We start from the raw sequence: 17,479 nt of genomic DNA, 5'->3' as shown, positions 1-17,479 counted from the left end.
ATCTTCTTTAAAATGGGAAACTAAAGATTTTCATTACATAACTCAAGAAAGCAAGTTGCTAGATAAGATAGTTGGCAAATAAAATTTGAAATTTTTTTACCCTAAAGTATTTGTAATGATTTTTTTTTATTTTTTTTTTGAGTGATGATAAATATTCATTTTTTGCATAAGCCTATAAAAACCTCCATTTCACTTTCTTTCTCCTACTACATCCTATAACAAAATAAGATGACTAGTATAATGAGATTTGTTATTTTAGTTCCGTATGTTTGTGAGCTGGATCCACACTCATCAAAGAGACCCACTTTCAATTAAAATATTTCAGACCATTATTTTTATTTTATTTTATTATATTTCATTTTTCTTTCTCTCTCTAACAATTTATTTTATTTTTTAACTCAGAAGTGTTGAACTTGCAGCGCAGCAAAAGGTGAAGCCATGTCTTCAACCTCATAATTTTCATTTCTTTATTTATTTTATACTTCTACTTAGTTCATTTTTTCTTATATTTAAAAACACATCAATTTATTCCTCTTTGCTTTTATCTTTCTTTCATTTTCTCTCTCCTCACTTCAACTTCACTTTCTCTCTCTACTTTTCTTCCTCTTATTCTCAGATTTTCGCAAAGATCTCAACTGGGTTTCCGCAAATTCCTGAATTTCGAATTGGGTCTCTTTAATTTCCTCCAAAACTCTCTCAAAATCTAATCTTTCACTCCCAAAGTTTTCATACTCAAATCAGTAAAAAAAAAAAAAAAAACAAAAGAAAAAAAAAACCCAATAAGAATCTTATACTGGGTTTAATTTCTTTTTCTTTTTCCAAGATTCCATTCAACTTCAATTTTTGAGTGGGATTTGCTTTAAATTAGTCCATGCAGAAATTAATTACGTGATAAATTTGATCCCTTTTTATTATTCTTCCCCAAATTATTTTTGGTGGGTCAAACCCCTTAATTTTTCTCTAATCTTGTATTAATTATAAAGTTTAGATGATATGAATTTGGTGGGTGGAGTAGTGGGATCCATGACTTTGTCTGGTTCTACGGTTAACCGGAAAATGGCGGATTCTTCCGGTGACCAGTTTCCGGTGGGTCTTCGAGTACTTGTGGTTGATGATGATCCAACTTGTCTCACCATCTTAGAGAAGATGCTTAGAACTTGTCGGTATGAAGGTAATTTTTTTTTTACTTTTACTGTAATTTCTTTACTTAAGTTTGAACTTCAATTATTGGGTTGAATTTTAGTTGATCCAACTGTTATTTATGTAATTTTGTTTTTGTAATTTTATTGTTTTGTTGGTTTTTAGTTAAGAATTACTTTTGGCGGGTTAATTTGGTCAATTGCGTGTTATGGGTATGTTTTGATTTATGTTGGTTTGTATGTTAGACTTTTGATTTATTGGTTTTGATATTAATAATATGGTAACTCCTTAAATTCTATGGAATACTTAATTATTGACATATTATGTCTTTGAGAATGGACTATGCTAGATTTGTTGAATCATGATTTTTTTTTTTTTTTTTTTTTTGTGATTTCTGTTTTGGAACTTTGATGTAGCACTGATCTAGGATTGTTTACAAGGTTTGACTTGTAGATGGTGGATGAATCTCCTTGTTTTAGAGGTCTTTGCTATTGAGATCGTTGTCGATTCGTTCTGTTCGATTGATTTGGATAGTGAGTTTGTGTATATTTATGTTTCAGTTACCAAGACAAATAGAGCTGAGGTTGCGTTGTCCTGGCTCCGAGAGAACAGGAACGGGTTTGATATCGTTATAAGCGATGTACATATGCCCGATATGGATGGGTTCAAACTGCTTGAACATGTTGGTTTGGAAATGGACTTGCCTGTTATCAGTGAGCATCTTTGACCTGAAAAACTGATTCTATAGTCCTTTTGATTTGCTTTCAAATCCTTACATGTATTCAATGAAACAGTGATGTCTGCTGATGATAGCAAAGGAGTTGTGATGAAGGGTGTTACACACGGAGCTTGTGATTATTTGATCAAACCTGTGAGAATTGAGGCACTTAAAAACATATGGCAGCATGTGGTGAGGAAGAAGAAGAATGAGTACAGAGATGTTGAGCAATCAGGGAGTTGGGATGAAGGGGATCGGCAGCTAAAACAAGACGATGCAGTCTCATCCCCCGCGAACGAAGGAAATTGGAAGAATGCAAAGAGGAAAAGTGGCGAAGATGACGAGTCAGAGGATAAGGATGATACTACTACACTTAAGAAACCTCGGGTTGTTTGGTCAGTTGAGCTTCACCAACAGTTTGTGGCTGCTGTTAACCAGCTTGGCATTGACAGTAAGAAACCTTTCCATTTACTTCTTTTACTTATTGCTGACAAAATTTATTCTAGTAACTCTGGTTTACATGTTTGTCAAGGCATCCGACTCTTGTTGAAGAAATGTATCATTGTGTTGGTGGTAGGTTTAAAGCTTGACTTAGTTTTGGAATTATTTAAAGCTAAATAACTTAATAGTTTGTTCTGGAAGCATGGAGATGTACCACAATATAGTTCTGGGACCTCTCTCTCTCTCTCTCTATATATATATATATATATATATATATATATCTTTGCTACCATATTCAAATGAACCTATTGACTTAATGTTGAAATGCTTGCTTTGCTCTTGATGGTTCTTTCTTCATCCATTCAAATGATTGCCTGAGCTTTGAATCTCTTAGATATTTGGCAACTGTTCTGCTGATATAGATAGCAACTTTTTTTGGTTGTTTGAACCATTTCAAGAGAGCTTTTGTCAACATGTTTATAAACTAGATTAACTACCTCTGTTAAATTTTCTAAGCTTGTGTTTTCTGTTGGATCTATGTTCCAGAAGCTGTTCCAAAGAAAATTTTGGAGCTGATGAATGTTCCTGGGCTTACAAGAGAAAATGTCGCTAGCCATCTTCAGGTATCTATCTATCTATGTATATATATATACATACTACTACTATAAAGCTCCAGGTCCTTCTCTGCTCTCTCTACTCCATCTATCTGGACTCACACCTTATGTTGCCTGGTGCAGAAATATCGCTTATATCTGAGAAGGCTGAGTGGAGTGTCACAGCACCAAGGTGGATTAAACAACTCATTTATGCCCCAGGACCCCAGTTTCAGCACAATAACACAACTTGGCGGTATTGATCTCCAAACCCTTGCAGCCACTGGTCAACTTTCAGCTCAGACTCTAGCAGCATATACGAGACTCCCTCCAACCATTAAACCTGGCATGTCCATGCCATTTGTTGACCAAAGAAACCTTTTTAGCTTTGAAAACTCCAAGTTAAGATATGGAGAGGGACAGCAATCACAAATTAGCAATGCTAATAAGCAAATGAACCTGCTACATGGGATCCCGACAACAATGGAACCAAAGCAACTTGCCGGCATGAATCAATCTGCACAAACCCTTGGGAGCATGAACATGCAAGCTACTGCTTCAAGTAGCCATCAGAATAGCTCTTTGCTGATGCACCCAATGGTCCCACAACAATCAAGGGGACATATTTCAAATGAAAGTGTCAGTAGTCAAGTTTCACGGATTCAGCCCTCTATCGGGCAGCCATTGCATTCCAATGGGACTGCTAGTGCAGTTCTATCTAGAAATAGTATGGGTTATGATCCTGTTTCTCAAGCAGGCCCAGTGGTAGATTTCTCTGTGAACCAAATTTCCGAATTACCGGGTAATGGTTTCCCTCTAGGGAGTACCCCAGGGATGACGTCTATCTCATCCAAGGGATTTAATCAAGAGGAAGTTAGCTCTGATATAAAAGTAACAAGAGGATTCGTTGGAAGTTATGATTTGTTCAGTGAACTTCAGCACAAGTCTCAAGACTGGCAGTTGCAGAATCCTAACATGAGCTATGCCGGGTCCTCCCAACATGTAACATCTATTCAAAACGGTGTGAATGTAGCACCCTCCATTATGGTGAATCAGTCATATGTTCCCGCTCAGAAGAATGAACAGAATGGGCATGCCATGTCTGGGAAGTTGATGTATTCAACTGGATTAGAAAATCAACATGTGGGTATGCAAAATATGAATCATAATCTCAACAGCGTACTTGCTCACAGTTCTTCAAGGGTGAAGGCGGAGAGTGTTTCTGATGTGGTGAATCCGGGGGCTAACCTCTTCTCCGAGCCCTATGGTCAGGAAGATTTGATGAGTGCACTACTGAAGCAGGTAAGGGATAGGTCTTAGTTTTGCTTTGTTAATACAGAACACGATTGAGGAAATAATTACTATTGGATTTTAGTTTTTAGTTTCTTACATTTCTATCTCCTATTTTCCTTTTACAGTATATATTCTTTCAAAACATTGGTAGTTCTTTCTTGTCTAAAATAACCAAAAAAAAAAGAAGAAAAATTGAGTCATAACGTGCCGATTTTTAACACATATCACATTTTAAGTCATTATGGAAGTCCTGTGGTTATGGCATCTTAAAGCATGTCTTGTAAAATGATAAGTCCTGTGGTTATGGCATCTTAAAGCATGTCTTGTAAAATGATAAACACGATATTGATATACCATCAAAGTATGGACAAGTTTTCAAAGGAAATAATCTCCGCAATACGAGAAATAGAATTGATATTGCCTCAAATTGACTAGAAGTAACTTTTCAATGTTTAAAAAATAGGGCGATTATGGGAAAGAACTTGTCTGGATAGCATACACTGCACTGTTTTTCCTTGACAGTCCATCATATTATTGAATCGTTTGTCTGCACTTTTGATCTGCAAATAAGTTAGTTACATCTTTTTGGCATTTATTATTATCATCATATTTTTTTGGGGGGGAGAAATTGTGATACCTTTGACTGTACTCCTAATATGAGGCTCCTCCACCTGTGACCATTAACTTAAAACTCATCTGAAGTTGTTTGCTTTCTAGCAGCAAGAAGGCATTGGGTCTGGTGAGTTCGACTTCGATGGTTACACCTTGGATAATATTCCTGTGAATATGTGAGAGTAACCTTTTAAGGCCCCGTGACATTATCAATGTACATACCACCATAGCTGCTGCCGCAATTCGGGAGGAAAGGAACTCTATTCGTCAAATTATTAAACCAGCTTCTGGACCACCATATTCAGCTAGAGATTGCCTTTCTTGGCTGGTATAGATTTTAGTTAAATTCACATATTTGCTACATTTTCGAAAAAAAGTTTTGAATGTTTTTTTTCAGCAGCCTGGGCTTATCAAGAAGTGACTATTCATTTTAAGGCCACATATTCACCTTTCTTTTAAGGGTGTTCTGTCGTGACTGCATTGCTTGTGCATATGAAAGGGTGGGAGAATTCTGCCGATTGCTAGGAGTTTTTATTATTCTTCCTTAAGTTTCCTTTTACTACTCTTGTTCTAACTTGAATAACAAAATGTTGATTGTCTAGTGTTTAGACTGTTTTGTATAAATCTCATTTGATTTTTTTTTGGTTCTTTGTAGAAGTTTGAGGTTCTTTTTATGCAGAATTGCTTTTTGATGAATGACTCTCAATAGTCAATCTTAATACTTTGTGTACATCTTTTTTATGCTTAAATCCCACTTGAGCTCTTTGATCTTTGTTGTTTTTGGTTAATTTTATTCATAGAATGAAGGTTAGAAGTCTCAACTTAAGAAACTGTTCGTTATACAGAAATATACAGAAACTAGTTTCTAGTTTTTTGGTTGTCAATTTTCCGAAATAAACATGGTCGTAGGATTTTTAAAATCTTAAAACCAAAAACTAGAAACTGATAGCGATAATTGAAAGGGTAGTGATAAACTCTATTTACCTCCCTCAGTTATATCCGAAGAAGCTGTTGTTGCCCTTATTTTAAAAGGGTAAAGGGGCCCTGCATTGGTTGAAAAATGTAATAGTAGTAGTAGTGCCTTAGTGGTATCCAGGTTGTGTTGACAATGGAACGCAATCTACATGGTTGAGATACCACATGTGTACATGAAGCTTTTTTTTATTTTTTGAGAAAAAGGTACTTATTTTGATGAATTTAGTACCAAGATGCTGAGCTCATACTGTTTTGTGTCCCTGTCTTTGCTCTGAATAGCCTTAGGGAATCCTGTTCTGTTTTACCATGGCTAAGGTATAGGAGGACAAGAATCATTGAAAATGAACATCCATTGCACCTACATCAATACCGCGCTCTTGCGGTCGATTCTCTGAACGAATGATCGAGTATGAAATGAAAATGAAGGAATTTGGGATGGTTTAGTTGAACAAATGATCTGAGTGTGAAACGAAAATGAAGAGATTTGGGATGGTTTAGTTGAACGTGAATTAATACTCGAATTTGACAGGATAAATGTTGACAAACTTGGAAATATTTCGTTTTTGTAAAAATCAATTTAAATTAGTATGTAAAAGTTTTTTAATAAGCGAAAAAATAATCTTGATTACCAAAACTGAGTAATGTACCTCTTTGTTAAATGGAGAGCTATTAGATTACTATTAGCAAAATCTCAGAAAATTCAGTTGTGTTTTTTACATTTGGTGTAAATAGAAATAATGTGATAATGCAAAAGGACAGAAGTATGAAAGATACATGAGATTTATGCAGTACAATTCCTTTCCTTACATGTAGTAGTAGTATTAGATAAAGTTCCATATCCATTTTAGAAGTCCTTTGCATGCTTTGTGAGACAGAAAACAGAAGGGGTAAATAATTTGGATAAAATGAGCCATTTTACTGTTTAACAGATGGATAAAGGATTGTGATTTTGTGAAGTGGACAAAGTTGTTATTTAGACTATAGAGAGTAGGATTAGATGTACTTTATTTGAAGCAGTCATTGGCCATTGGGTAATAATACTACTCTTGCGAAATGCAAAATGCAAAAAGATGAGTGTTCATCGTGGGGTAATTATTGTTGGTGGACTTGTTTTTCTTCAACCTTTGATATTATTCAGAAACTTGTTCTTAATCATTGCAATATCTCAACAATCTACTTACACATCAATATCACAATTTGCTACAATTCACAAATAAGGTATTAGTACCTTTTTTTCGAGATGTACTTTTTTTTTTTTTTCCAGTTGTACTATATTAATATGAGTTCCTGCTATTATATATATAGGTCAAATAATGAAGTATAGGTATTAACCTTGGTTCTTCAATAGTATAGCCATTATATGTTTGTTAACATACAACCTTAATTAGACTTTAGTTGAAATAATTGGTTGTCTTGATTTTGAGTTCGTTGATTAAAAGTTTATGAGATAGACGTGCTTTGTTTTACGAGTGTGCAATGTGATTTTGTGAAATTTATTTTACTTTTGTCACTTTTTCATCAAGTCAACTTAATTTTTGTCATTGACGTTTTTACACTATTTATCGTGAATTTGTCAGGTTTGGTTTGATCAGTCTCAATTTTCGAGACTATTCTCAAACTGTTATAGGTTTAGTAATGAACATCTCGAAAACTCCCAAAAATAATCATATATAATATTAAAGCAAGAAAAAATTAGCCTACGTGGCAGCCTCATAGAAATTCTGCTCTCACAATTCACCTCACATTCATAGAGCAATGAAATAGATGCCACGTGTCACATTCCATTAAAATGATTATGTTTGATTCCTTTATTATTAGTTTCCCAAATTTTGAAAATCAGTCATTGAATGCTTTAGGAAACCTCCAATTTCCTTAAGTTGAAGATATATCCGTGATTTTGGGCTGTAAAAGTAAGATTCCTCACTGGAAGGAAATCTCGACTTAAGCAAATCTTCCAAGGTTTTTCCTTTCCTGTCAAATATTCCATTCAGCTACTCTTTTTGAAGTTGAAAAATATTTGCAGGATGATTTTAGATTTGATACTGAAATTGTTTAAGAAAATTTAGTTACACACAATTGAATGACCGTATTATAAATCCATGCAAGAATATATACACAATTCAAAGCCACGTGTCAATCCTATTAAAATGATTTCATTGATTTTTTTAAAAAATTCTTTAAGGAAATTTAGTTACACACGATTGAATGATTGTATTATAAATCCTTGCAAGTACATACACATGCATGCAAAGATGTTTTACTCTTTTTCTCTCTTTTTTTTTCTTTGAGATACATGCCTGTGCTGAAGGATGTTCAACAATTTTTCTAGATCATTTTATGAGAAGTTTTTTTTATCCAATAGTTCCGTGTTTTATATCCACTAATTAGGAAATTGATTGTTTTATAATTGCTATAATTTAGGTAAAGAAATGACTAATACCAGCTCTATAACCATAAGTATTCACAAACATTATGTTAAACCCATTAAATATTACATACCCACAATTTCAAAACATCTCACCAACTGAACAGAATTGAACTGAACTGAATTAAATTGTAACTAATAGTAATGATAACAATTTAGGAATTGAACTGAACTGAAAATAAGCTGGGGAGAACAGTCCCTTAAAGTGAGAGAAGTAAGACAAGAGACAATATATGAAACAAGAAATTAAATTAGGTAAAAAAGTGAAAACCAACATATAAGGGTCGGTTCACTTCAACTTATTTTGACAAAACTATGACGATATAAGTTCGAAAAAATTTAGATGATTAGGTGATCCAACGGGTTGCCAACCCTCTAATTATTGAAATTTCTTGGCAGAGATACATTCAGACATTAATTTTATGATTGTTCTCTCTCCAATTTATTATATATATATATATTATATATATATATATATATATTATATATTATATATATATATATATATATTATATAATATATTACTATTATTATTTTATTGTATAGAGGGTTAACCTTAGGATCACTCAAAATTTTTCCACGCTCTTACATTCAAATGAAACAAAAATATAAATACATCCACTTATGAACGTATGCTTGATATTAATATCATTTTTAAAGAAAATGTACACTTTGAATTTGGCCCATTTTATATTAAAATTCTAAAATAAAGGATTAGCAGAGAGAGTGCAACATGGCCTATGTGCTTAAATTATAAATATAGCTTTCTTTAATGAGCTTCGAGACACTAATTGAGAAGGTGAATCAACAAAATGAGTTAATTATATATCAAACTTATATATCAAAAGAGGGATTTATAAGTATTCAATTTTAGTTGGTCTATAAGACAGTAAAACTGTTGTTGAAAGATTAAAAGTTATCGAATTAGAAAAGTTGTTAATTTGCCTATGCACTTTGTTTTGACAGCTTCTTTTTTCTTTGATGTAAAAGATAATATTGAAATGGAAATTATATGGAGAACTTATATAACACACAGACATTATACAAGTATTGTGTATTTATATTTGTTTACTATACAAAATTATCATTTTCTAAATTATTTTAATATTAAAATTGTGGTGGCATAATATATTCTAAAATTGTTTTTAGGAAGAAACTAATGAGTAAGGATTATTTCAAGTAGCAACGGGGAATAAGGTATTTAGGCAAAAAAGTAAAGTGGGAAACCCCGTATGATACTCATTACGTCAGATGGAACGGGGAATAAAGTATGATACAATATATCATCGAAATGATGGTAATTTCAGGTACCAACAGGGAATAAGGTATTTATACCCCATATGGACATGGTACTTATTCCGTCAGTTGGAACAAATTTTTCTTATGATGTTTCAAAAAATACACACAATTTGGAATAAGGTATGATACAATATATCATCGAAATTGTGGTATTTCAGTTAGCAACGGGGAATAAGGTATTTATACCCCATATGGTACTTATTCCGTCAGTTGGAACAAAATTTCTTATGATGTTTCAAAAAAGACAGTTTTTGACCATGTGTTAAAAGTCAAGGACAATCGCTATCACATGGTAGCTTTGTATCTCCCGAGACCAGTTCTTAGTCATGGCTAATTTTATGTAGCCATTTCTCAGTCACGAGTAAAAATTGCCTAATAGTACTAATTTATATGAGAAAGAACATGGGAAGTCTAACACTTTAAGGCCATTTCGAGTAAAAAATGAAGACTGTAATGTGGAGAGGGTTTCTAAGACAATTGACCCCTAAGTGGTTACTAGGATAAGACCAAGTTCGTGCAAATTTTCTCCCTTTTTGAAGCAGTTGAGATCATTAATTTACCTTTGTCATCTCAACATAAGGTGTTGTTGGCTTTGCTTATGATCGAGTATGTTATACAACCTCCGTTCTTTTTCTACTGCAACAATTGAGTTTTCACGTTTGCTAATACACTATTTTAACTATTAATATCTTTAATTACTTTTTAGTAAAATTATACAAAATTGATATTCTGAAGTATATATCGAGACGAATCTAACAAGACCCCACAAGACAATATTTTTCCTGACATAAAAATCATAATATATAGTGAAAGGTTATGATGGTGAATGAATAGTGTAAAAATCTCATTTTGCAATATTATAGAAATAGAACGGAGGAAGTAACTTCTTAATAAATTTCGTTTTGCACTAAAAAGAAGTCTTCCAAAACATATCAGTATCATGTATATGTTAAACAACTTTATAATTAATATAAAGGTGTATATCTCTTAAACACAGAGTTTTTTTTATCAAGTTAACGTAAGAATCGTTTACACGTTTTCATTGTAGCTGATATATAAACATTGCTATTATACTAAATAGTTCCCGTGCATTGTGCACGGGCCTAAAACTAGTTGGGGTCTATAGTCTCAATTTTTGAGACCCTATTTATCGTGCCGTGTGATTTCGTAATATTCATTAATCGTGTGTTCACAAACACAAGGTACTCATAATAGTCTCTTTAATTACTTGGGTGAGGTTTGGCAATGAACATCTTGAAAATGATACGTGCTCATGATGAAAAAACAGAAAAAAGACCTCTTTTTTTATTTGATATCATTGGTTCGGTTGTCTAGTTTGTTTGAATTTTTTTTTTTTTTTTGCCAGATAAAATTTTTTAAAACCAAAATGAGCAGTAATACAAGCTCACAAACATTGATATTTGATTACAAGCTTCTCTAATTGCATTTGCATTTCTCATTACTCACCTTCTTGGATGGATTAACTAAAGTTTGACCATATTTTATATTAATATATAAGAATATTTATATTTAGGCGAGATTATGTTGGATTCATCTCAACATGTGATTTTTTAGAATACAAAATATGGATACTTTTTTTATCAATATAAATTAAATATATATTTATATAGTATACAGTAAATAGAAATTAAAAGGTCTAATATAGTTGATCTTAATTTTTAATCTGATAAAATCATGAAGAAGCATAGATAACAAGTTTTTCGAAAAGGAAATTAGTTATGCATATTTAAAGGTTGAGTGCTATGGATGCCAACTAGCTTAGTCTCTTAGACCTTAGTTGGTTAAAGTCATGGAAGGTGAAAGGTAACGTCTGAGACTTATTGGTCATTTGAATTTTTTACACCAAAGGAAAAAAGAAAAAGAAAAAGAGAGGGTGGGTGCTATTTAAGGTATTCATTCATTGGCATTATGAGCACTTGTGTTTAGAAGATCCGCGTATCGAATCTAGGCTCTTCAATCCTCATTAGTCATTTCCCCTCGTGCTCGGAAATAATGACTTGAGATGGGGTTATTATTTTGAATTAAATTGTGTTAAGTAGGACTTCTTACTATGTAATTGCTTTAGGTTAGGCTGGATCATTTGATTTGGGTTTAATTTGAAGTTGAGCTACTTTATCGAATTATGTCCAGAATCTGGATGGTCGGATCTAGTTTGGGAGGATTATAGGTAAATATGGTACATATCTTTGTTATGATACGATTCCGTAAAAATGATACAAACATTTGAAGGTATTATTAGAAACTTTTTAAAAATGGCGCAAATAAAGTATCATTTATTATAATTTTTTTTGTCATATTTATAGGTGTCATTTTTCAAGCTTTCTTTGTTCATTTATGTGAGTGTACTAAATATGAAATTTTATTATTTTTTATGTCAGACTATTAGTTGTTATTTTATAACGTGATGATGATCATTATTCAAAATTTTGATTTCAGGTTTCGTGTCTCATTTTTCTATAACGTGTTTGGTGCTATTTCTATAAACTGTTTATGTTATTCATCAAAATTCTAGCATGGCATTTTAAGAATTCTGTGTAATTTTTATGAGTAGTTTTGTATCATTATTCATGCATTTGATGTCCGATATATTCAATATTAGTGCCATTATTCTTGATAGGTCGTCAAATTTAAGCGATGTCATGAGTCATGACAGAATAGTAGGATTTCAGGCATCCAAGAATACTACTATATGTGACTATTACTTCTGAAACGAGGAAGCAAATTGGCAAGAAGTCAAGAACAATCCAGAAATGGTACATGAAAACCCAAAAATAATTGTAGCAATATGTTTAACATGTTTGTATACAGATATACCAAAATATTATGTACTACAGTAATCTACTTTACTAGCAATCAGTAATACCGCACATATACTCTTATCAACTGAACCTGCTGCTCATCAGCAATCTGCACATAAACTGTGGATGCAGTTCAGTCACATAGGCCAACAGTCAGCATATATTGACCGAATCACAAAAGAATGAAAGAATTAGCAGGCAGCAGTAGCAGCTACAAAATCAGAGCAGATCCCCAATGTTAGTTCAGTCATTGCTCAATAAAGATGAGAGCAACAACCGCGATAAGAACAGAGATTACTGTCACTGGACCCTTCTTATATGCACTGTTGATTGGAAAGATCTTTGGGATCGAGCATTCTTCCCCGTTGAAATATAGTTTGGTAGGGAAGCCATCACCCTCTGCCACTCTGATTCCTGGGGTAGTTTTCTTGGTAAAGGAAAGAACCGATTGTTGTTTACCAGGAACCCGGGGATCTAATGGTTTGCTGCCATTAGTCTCTCCCATAAGATAGTTCAATCCCTCAAGACCTTGCATGAAAATGGTGTCGTTCACATCAGTCATAAGTGTACCATTAAATGAGTAAGCCTTCTCAAAACCGGCGGCCGCATTTTTCATTTCAACAGCAACAAACCAGTCTGCAAAGGTTGTTTCATCCCAATTGAAAACTGTTACTCTTGCACTCCATCCCTTGTTGTAATCCGTGAATACATGCCAGTTGACGCTAATACCACAGTTGTCTGAACATGGAAGTGGATTTGATATAGGTCGGTGGTTTATTTGAGCCCAAGCAAGGGCTAGCTTAGTACGATTATCAAATGGGACTAGTTGAGCCTCAGGGGGAAGAAACATAGCTGGAGCAGTTGTGCTACAGGTCTGACTAGTGGTTTCAGGACAACCACAAGCACATGTTTTGCAAGGGACGATAGACTCGTTGAAGTATGCTGAGAATGAGACACAGCATTTAGGAGCAGCTTTCTTAGGCTTGGTGATGTTGCAAACAACCTGCCAGCTGGCAAAAACAGTTGCGTTCACTGGTACACCAGATGTGCTAGGGAACTCACTTGGGCTGACTCGCACAGGCGGCCCACATTTGTAAGTAGGGTTGAGAATGCCCTTAATCTGCCAGTTCTGAGGCGGGTCTATCAAAGATTGGTTAAGCTTTGGCGGCATTTTATTCACTTGGATCAGGAAAGCGGAGACTGATTTGCTTTCATCCATCCCCGGGGGTAAGATCGTACCATTACGACAACAATATGGGATCTTTCCAAGATTAGTGTCATTGGCCAACTGTGGTGGAAGATCAATGATTGTTGGCCTTCTTTCACAATTCAATACAGTGGACCAATCAAGGCCTGGGTATTGTGCAGCCTGAGGGCCATTAATACAATCATTTGCATCAACGATATCAGTATAAGCTCCTTTCATGGCAACAATGAATTCGTCTTGCATCCAGTCCCAGTTCAAATTCCAATAATCAAGACGGCCAAGTGGGTTATGGTTAGTCATGGTCACTTGGGCCCAATAATTCCCTTCATAAGACTTGGTCACATCATACATGATCGTCAGATCACCCTTTTGGCGAGGCAAAAATTTATCGCTTATAGTCATGTTAGGTTTGAAATCTGGATCCCGGGAGCAACATGTGTTCAAGGTAAAGTTTCCTGCAACATAAAAAGTGGCAAAAATCAAATTGATAACTAACATGGAGCGATGTATGCATAATAGGTGAAGAATCAGCTAAACAGAACAGAACAGTTTGAACATAGTTCACATCCGAAAGAAGTTTGCAAAGTATGAAGGACAGCACAATAATAATCAGTAGGTAGAACAGAAAGTAATAAGCTCATAGATACTGTGTTGATCTCATAAGTTAGTACACCCTACGGTAACCTGCAATAATTTGATTTACAGTACGGTACCCTCAGGCACACTGAGCTTTAGGTGTGTATCCAACTTGAATACATGGAAGGTTGTCAAGATTTTGTTTCCAGAGGTTGATAGTAAATTCAATTAGATTAATCAGTAGCACAACATAAATATTATAGCAAAAAAGGATGTCAAAATGCAATGCATACAAAGACTAACTTCCTATAAGGGTTTTAATTGGCGATTTAGTCGTTCTAGCAACTTGGTATCAGAGGAATAAGAACACAACCAACGATAAACTACATAGCAGAACACAGCCAGTGATAAGCCAGTGATAAATACTTCCTTGAAAAGAAATTTCAGGAACAGAATTTTCATTAGAAGTCACTGATATCTGTTATGTTCTGTCTAATGCAACCAACAGCTAAATGCAACTAAAGCTTTTTCAAGTATGCTTGGCAACAGAAGAGCATAGAGCATACATACAACAGTAATGTAAAAGAGGTGATCAAAATCCATGAAATCATGCAACATGACCTCAAAGATATCATACTCATCTCTTCATTCATTTCTACTCTAGTTAGTTGGTGCTTGGTTCTTATCATTCCAATAGCTAGCATGAGATGATGAGAATGTATATACATAGGATTTCTACTGTATAGAGAGTATTTGATCAAAGCACGCCAAACATCTGAATGAAACAGAACTCACGGGTTACAGATTATCTATTATTGTAAGAAAGAAAAACACAACTTACAGATGCGATCCTATGCTCAAATACTCTGTTAGGTTGTCTAACATTATCACTGTGAAATCAATATGTGTTATCATTGTCGTTTGATGCACAAATAATCGACAATTACAATCACCCTTCATAAGACAGGGTCCAATCAAGATGTGTACATTCTTATCCCCAAGTCCTAAGTAGTGAACTTTATATAGAGGTTATTTGGCTAGAGCACTTGATCAATCTACACGTAAACTAAAATGTGCTAGACGAATTTGCTCAAACACACAGTTTTAGCCCAATTCACCAAAGAATCAAACACAACCCATAAAACGAAATGGACTTCGCGCACCAGGAATGAACTTAACATCTGAACTAAATCCAGTTGTCACCATGAACGCACTTAGCCACTTAATTCAACCAAGCTTTATGGTTTCAAATTGGTACCATCATCATAAATCATAATCACAACACCAACACAATAATCTTACTTGTCATCTAACACAAAAAACAATCTACAACATCTCGTTGCTAACTTCTAACAATTCAATACTAATTAATCCAAGCACCATAATCAAATTCCAATCTGAAATCATACATTTTGACCAATAAAAAAGAAAACACCATCCCATGATCACCCTCTAAAACATGGACAACACCACAACATTCCATCAAAAATCCCAACTTAATTACTGATTAGTAAAGTCTTGTCACTACACTTGCGCTTACTCGCTCGCTCAATACCACCAAAACAAAAACCAAAGCAAAAAAGAGGAGAGAGAAAAAAAGCATACCACTTTTAGAAGGTTTAGGACAAACATAACCATCATTAACAATAGAAACATTAGTAGGCAAAGGAACATTAGGAGGAGCAACACCAAATTGAGTTCCTTCAAATTCAAGTTTAACACTCATTTGTTGTTCATCACCAGCAGTTTGAATCCCAGTTTTAAGATCTGATTGAGGATACCCAGCTAAAACAACTCCATCTTCTCCAACTACACTTGGAAGATTCGAACCATCTGCGGTGATAGCATTAGAAGCAGACACCAAGATCTCATTGTGCTGAAATCCCACAAATACCCTCCATGATTTAAGCTCTATTTCATCGTTGTTTAAGATTGTTAGTGTTGATTTGAAGCTAAAGGGTTGTTTGGATGGGTTTTTGAGAAAAGGGTGGAGTTTTTTTCCTGAGGTGTAGGCGTAAGTTAGCCATACGCCGTTGCAGGTGTCAGAAGAAGGTGGTGGTGGTGGTGGTTGTGCGGAGGAGAGAGAGAGGAGAGAAAAAATTAGGAGAGAGAAAGTTGTGGACGCCATTGATGAGTCCTTGAGAAGAGAGAGAATGATGAAAGAGGTGATATAGTTTAGTGATACTACTACGCGTGAACAGCTGAATGGAAGCTGTAAGAAGTAAATGGGTATTTTGGGTATTTCACTTGGATGTCGTTTTGAATTTGAAAATTTTGGGTTACTCGTTTAAGTGGAATGTTCTTTAAAGTTTCGGTTTCTTTTTAGTTTTGAATTATGTGGGCCGTGAATTGTGCCGTTGAATGCTGAAGTAACATTTCATGGAAAACAATGGGGAGCTTACTCATTGCATGAAGTTGGGCTTGTTCATGTGAAAAGGTATGATTAGGTGAGCGTGATATCTAATGTAGTAGTCCTCCACTCCTCCTATATTAAAACACCCCTCATTTCTGGTTATTAAGTCAAAATTTACCCATTAACTTCATTATTGGCGTGATTTCAAACCTAAGTGGGAGAGAATAGGCTCTATATGTGAACTCCTTATCTCGAAGTATCAATTCTTAATTGCCTAAATACTTCCAATTATTAATAAATATTACAAAATCAATTCAAATCTCTATTATATATGGCAACTAACTATTTTAATTAAACAAAAAAAATTAAGATCACTATATCTCTATCTTTATTATATATGAACAATTTTATATGTTTTTGCACGGATCGCATACATATAAGACTAATTAACCTTATTGGAGTTGGTTATGGTCTAACATGAATTTTCTATTTGTTTGCAACGCTTTGCTGCCAGAATATGACACTGTTGGTTACAATTTTGTTTGAGTGGAAGAAAGTCCTCAAATGTTCGAATGTCTCAAAAGCATGTTTATATGTCCTATATGGCATTATGGCGACTAGTAAGTTACTAAGTTAATAAAGTTAGCAACGGTAATAACTTTTTTATCCTTTGTTAAGGACGTACAAATGATCCATTCCATTGCTTGCTTAGTAATTAAGGCTTTTTATAGATAGATTTTTATGGAAAAGGTTATACTACGTGGCAATATAACCTTCTCACAACTTTCGATAAAATTGGGGGATTCGGGTGAATGTCGTGAATCGATTTAAACATGAAATGGATTCTAGAATTATTTGATTGATTATAAGTAACTGTTGCATCAGGTAGGAAATTAAGTAAACGAAAGGGTAGAATATTTTTCTGATTTGCCTTTTTCGCACGTACTGTTGACAATTAAAATCAAAATCATATATGTCTGAATATATGATGTACTCATTAATCATGTAATCTCGTGGTTATAAACCAT

The 17,479-nt window shown here is 34.2% G+C and overlaps 2 protein-coding genes across 4 annotated transcripts; one reads left to right on the top strand and one right to left on the bottom strand.

Annotated features, from left to right (window-relative positions):
- The first annotated feature begins 276 nt into the window (after nucleotides 1–276).
- Nucleotides 277–5,493, top strand: LOC104887855 (two-component response regulator ARR2). Of its 3 annotated transcripts, none has more exons than XM_048640708.2 (6): nucleotides 277–1,171; nucleotides 1,701–1,853; nucleotides 1,935–2,309; nucleotides 2,849–2,922; nucleotides 3,037–4,194; nucleotides 4,903–5,493. In XM_048640708.2, exons 1-6 carry the CDS (start codon nucleotides 994–996, stop codon nucleotides 4,975–4,977), a joined length of 2,013 nt encoding a protein of 670 aa, XP_048496665.1. In that variant the 5' UTR covers nucleotides 277–993; the 3' UTR covers nucleotides 4,978–5,493. The 3 variants fall into 3 exon arrangements, with proteins under 3 accessions (XP_048496665.1, XP_010670914.1, XP_010670915.1); XM_010672612.4 differs by having other exon boundaries at nucleotides 287–1,171; nucleotides 2,846–2,922; XM_010672613.4 differs by having other exon boundaries at nucleotides 288–1,171; nucleotides 2,846–2,922; nucleotides 4,906–5,493.
- A 6,775-nt stretch (nucleotides 5,494–12,268) lies between these two features.
- LOC104887853 (COBRA-like protein 7) lies at nucleotides 12,269–16,299 on the bottom strand. Its single transcript, XM_010672611.4, has 2 exons — nucleotides 15,704–16,299; nucleotides 12,269–13,977 (listed from the first exon to the last, which is right to left on the bottom strand). The coding sequence occupies exons 1-2, from the start codon at nucleotides 16,224–16,226 to the stop codon at nucleotides 12,563–12,565; spliced, it is 1,938 nt and encodes a 645-aa protein (XP_010670913.1). The 5' UTR covers nucleotides 16,227–16,299; the 3' UTR covers nucleotides 12,269–12,562.
- Nucleotides 16,300–17,479: the final 1,180 nt, after the last annotated feature.

The sequence above is a fragment of the Beta vulgaris genome, chromosome 3, assembly GCF_026745355.1.
Source record: "Beta vulgaris subsp. vulgaris cultivar EL10 chromosome 3, EL10.2, whole genome shotgun sequence".
In the NCBI taxonomy this organism is placed as follows: domain Eukaryota; kingdom Viridiplantae; phylum Streptophyta; class Magnoliopsida; order Caryophyllales; family Amaranthaceae; genus Beta; species Beta vulgaris.
The sequence above is the reverse complement of the archived record's forward strand: the minus strand, read 5'-3'. Positions and strand labels throughout refer to the sequence as shown.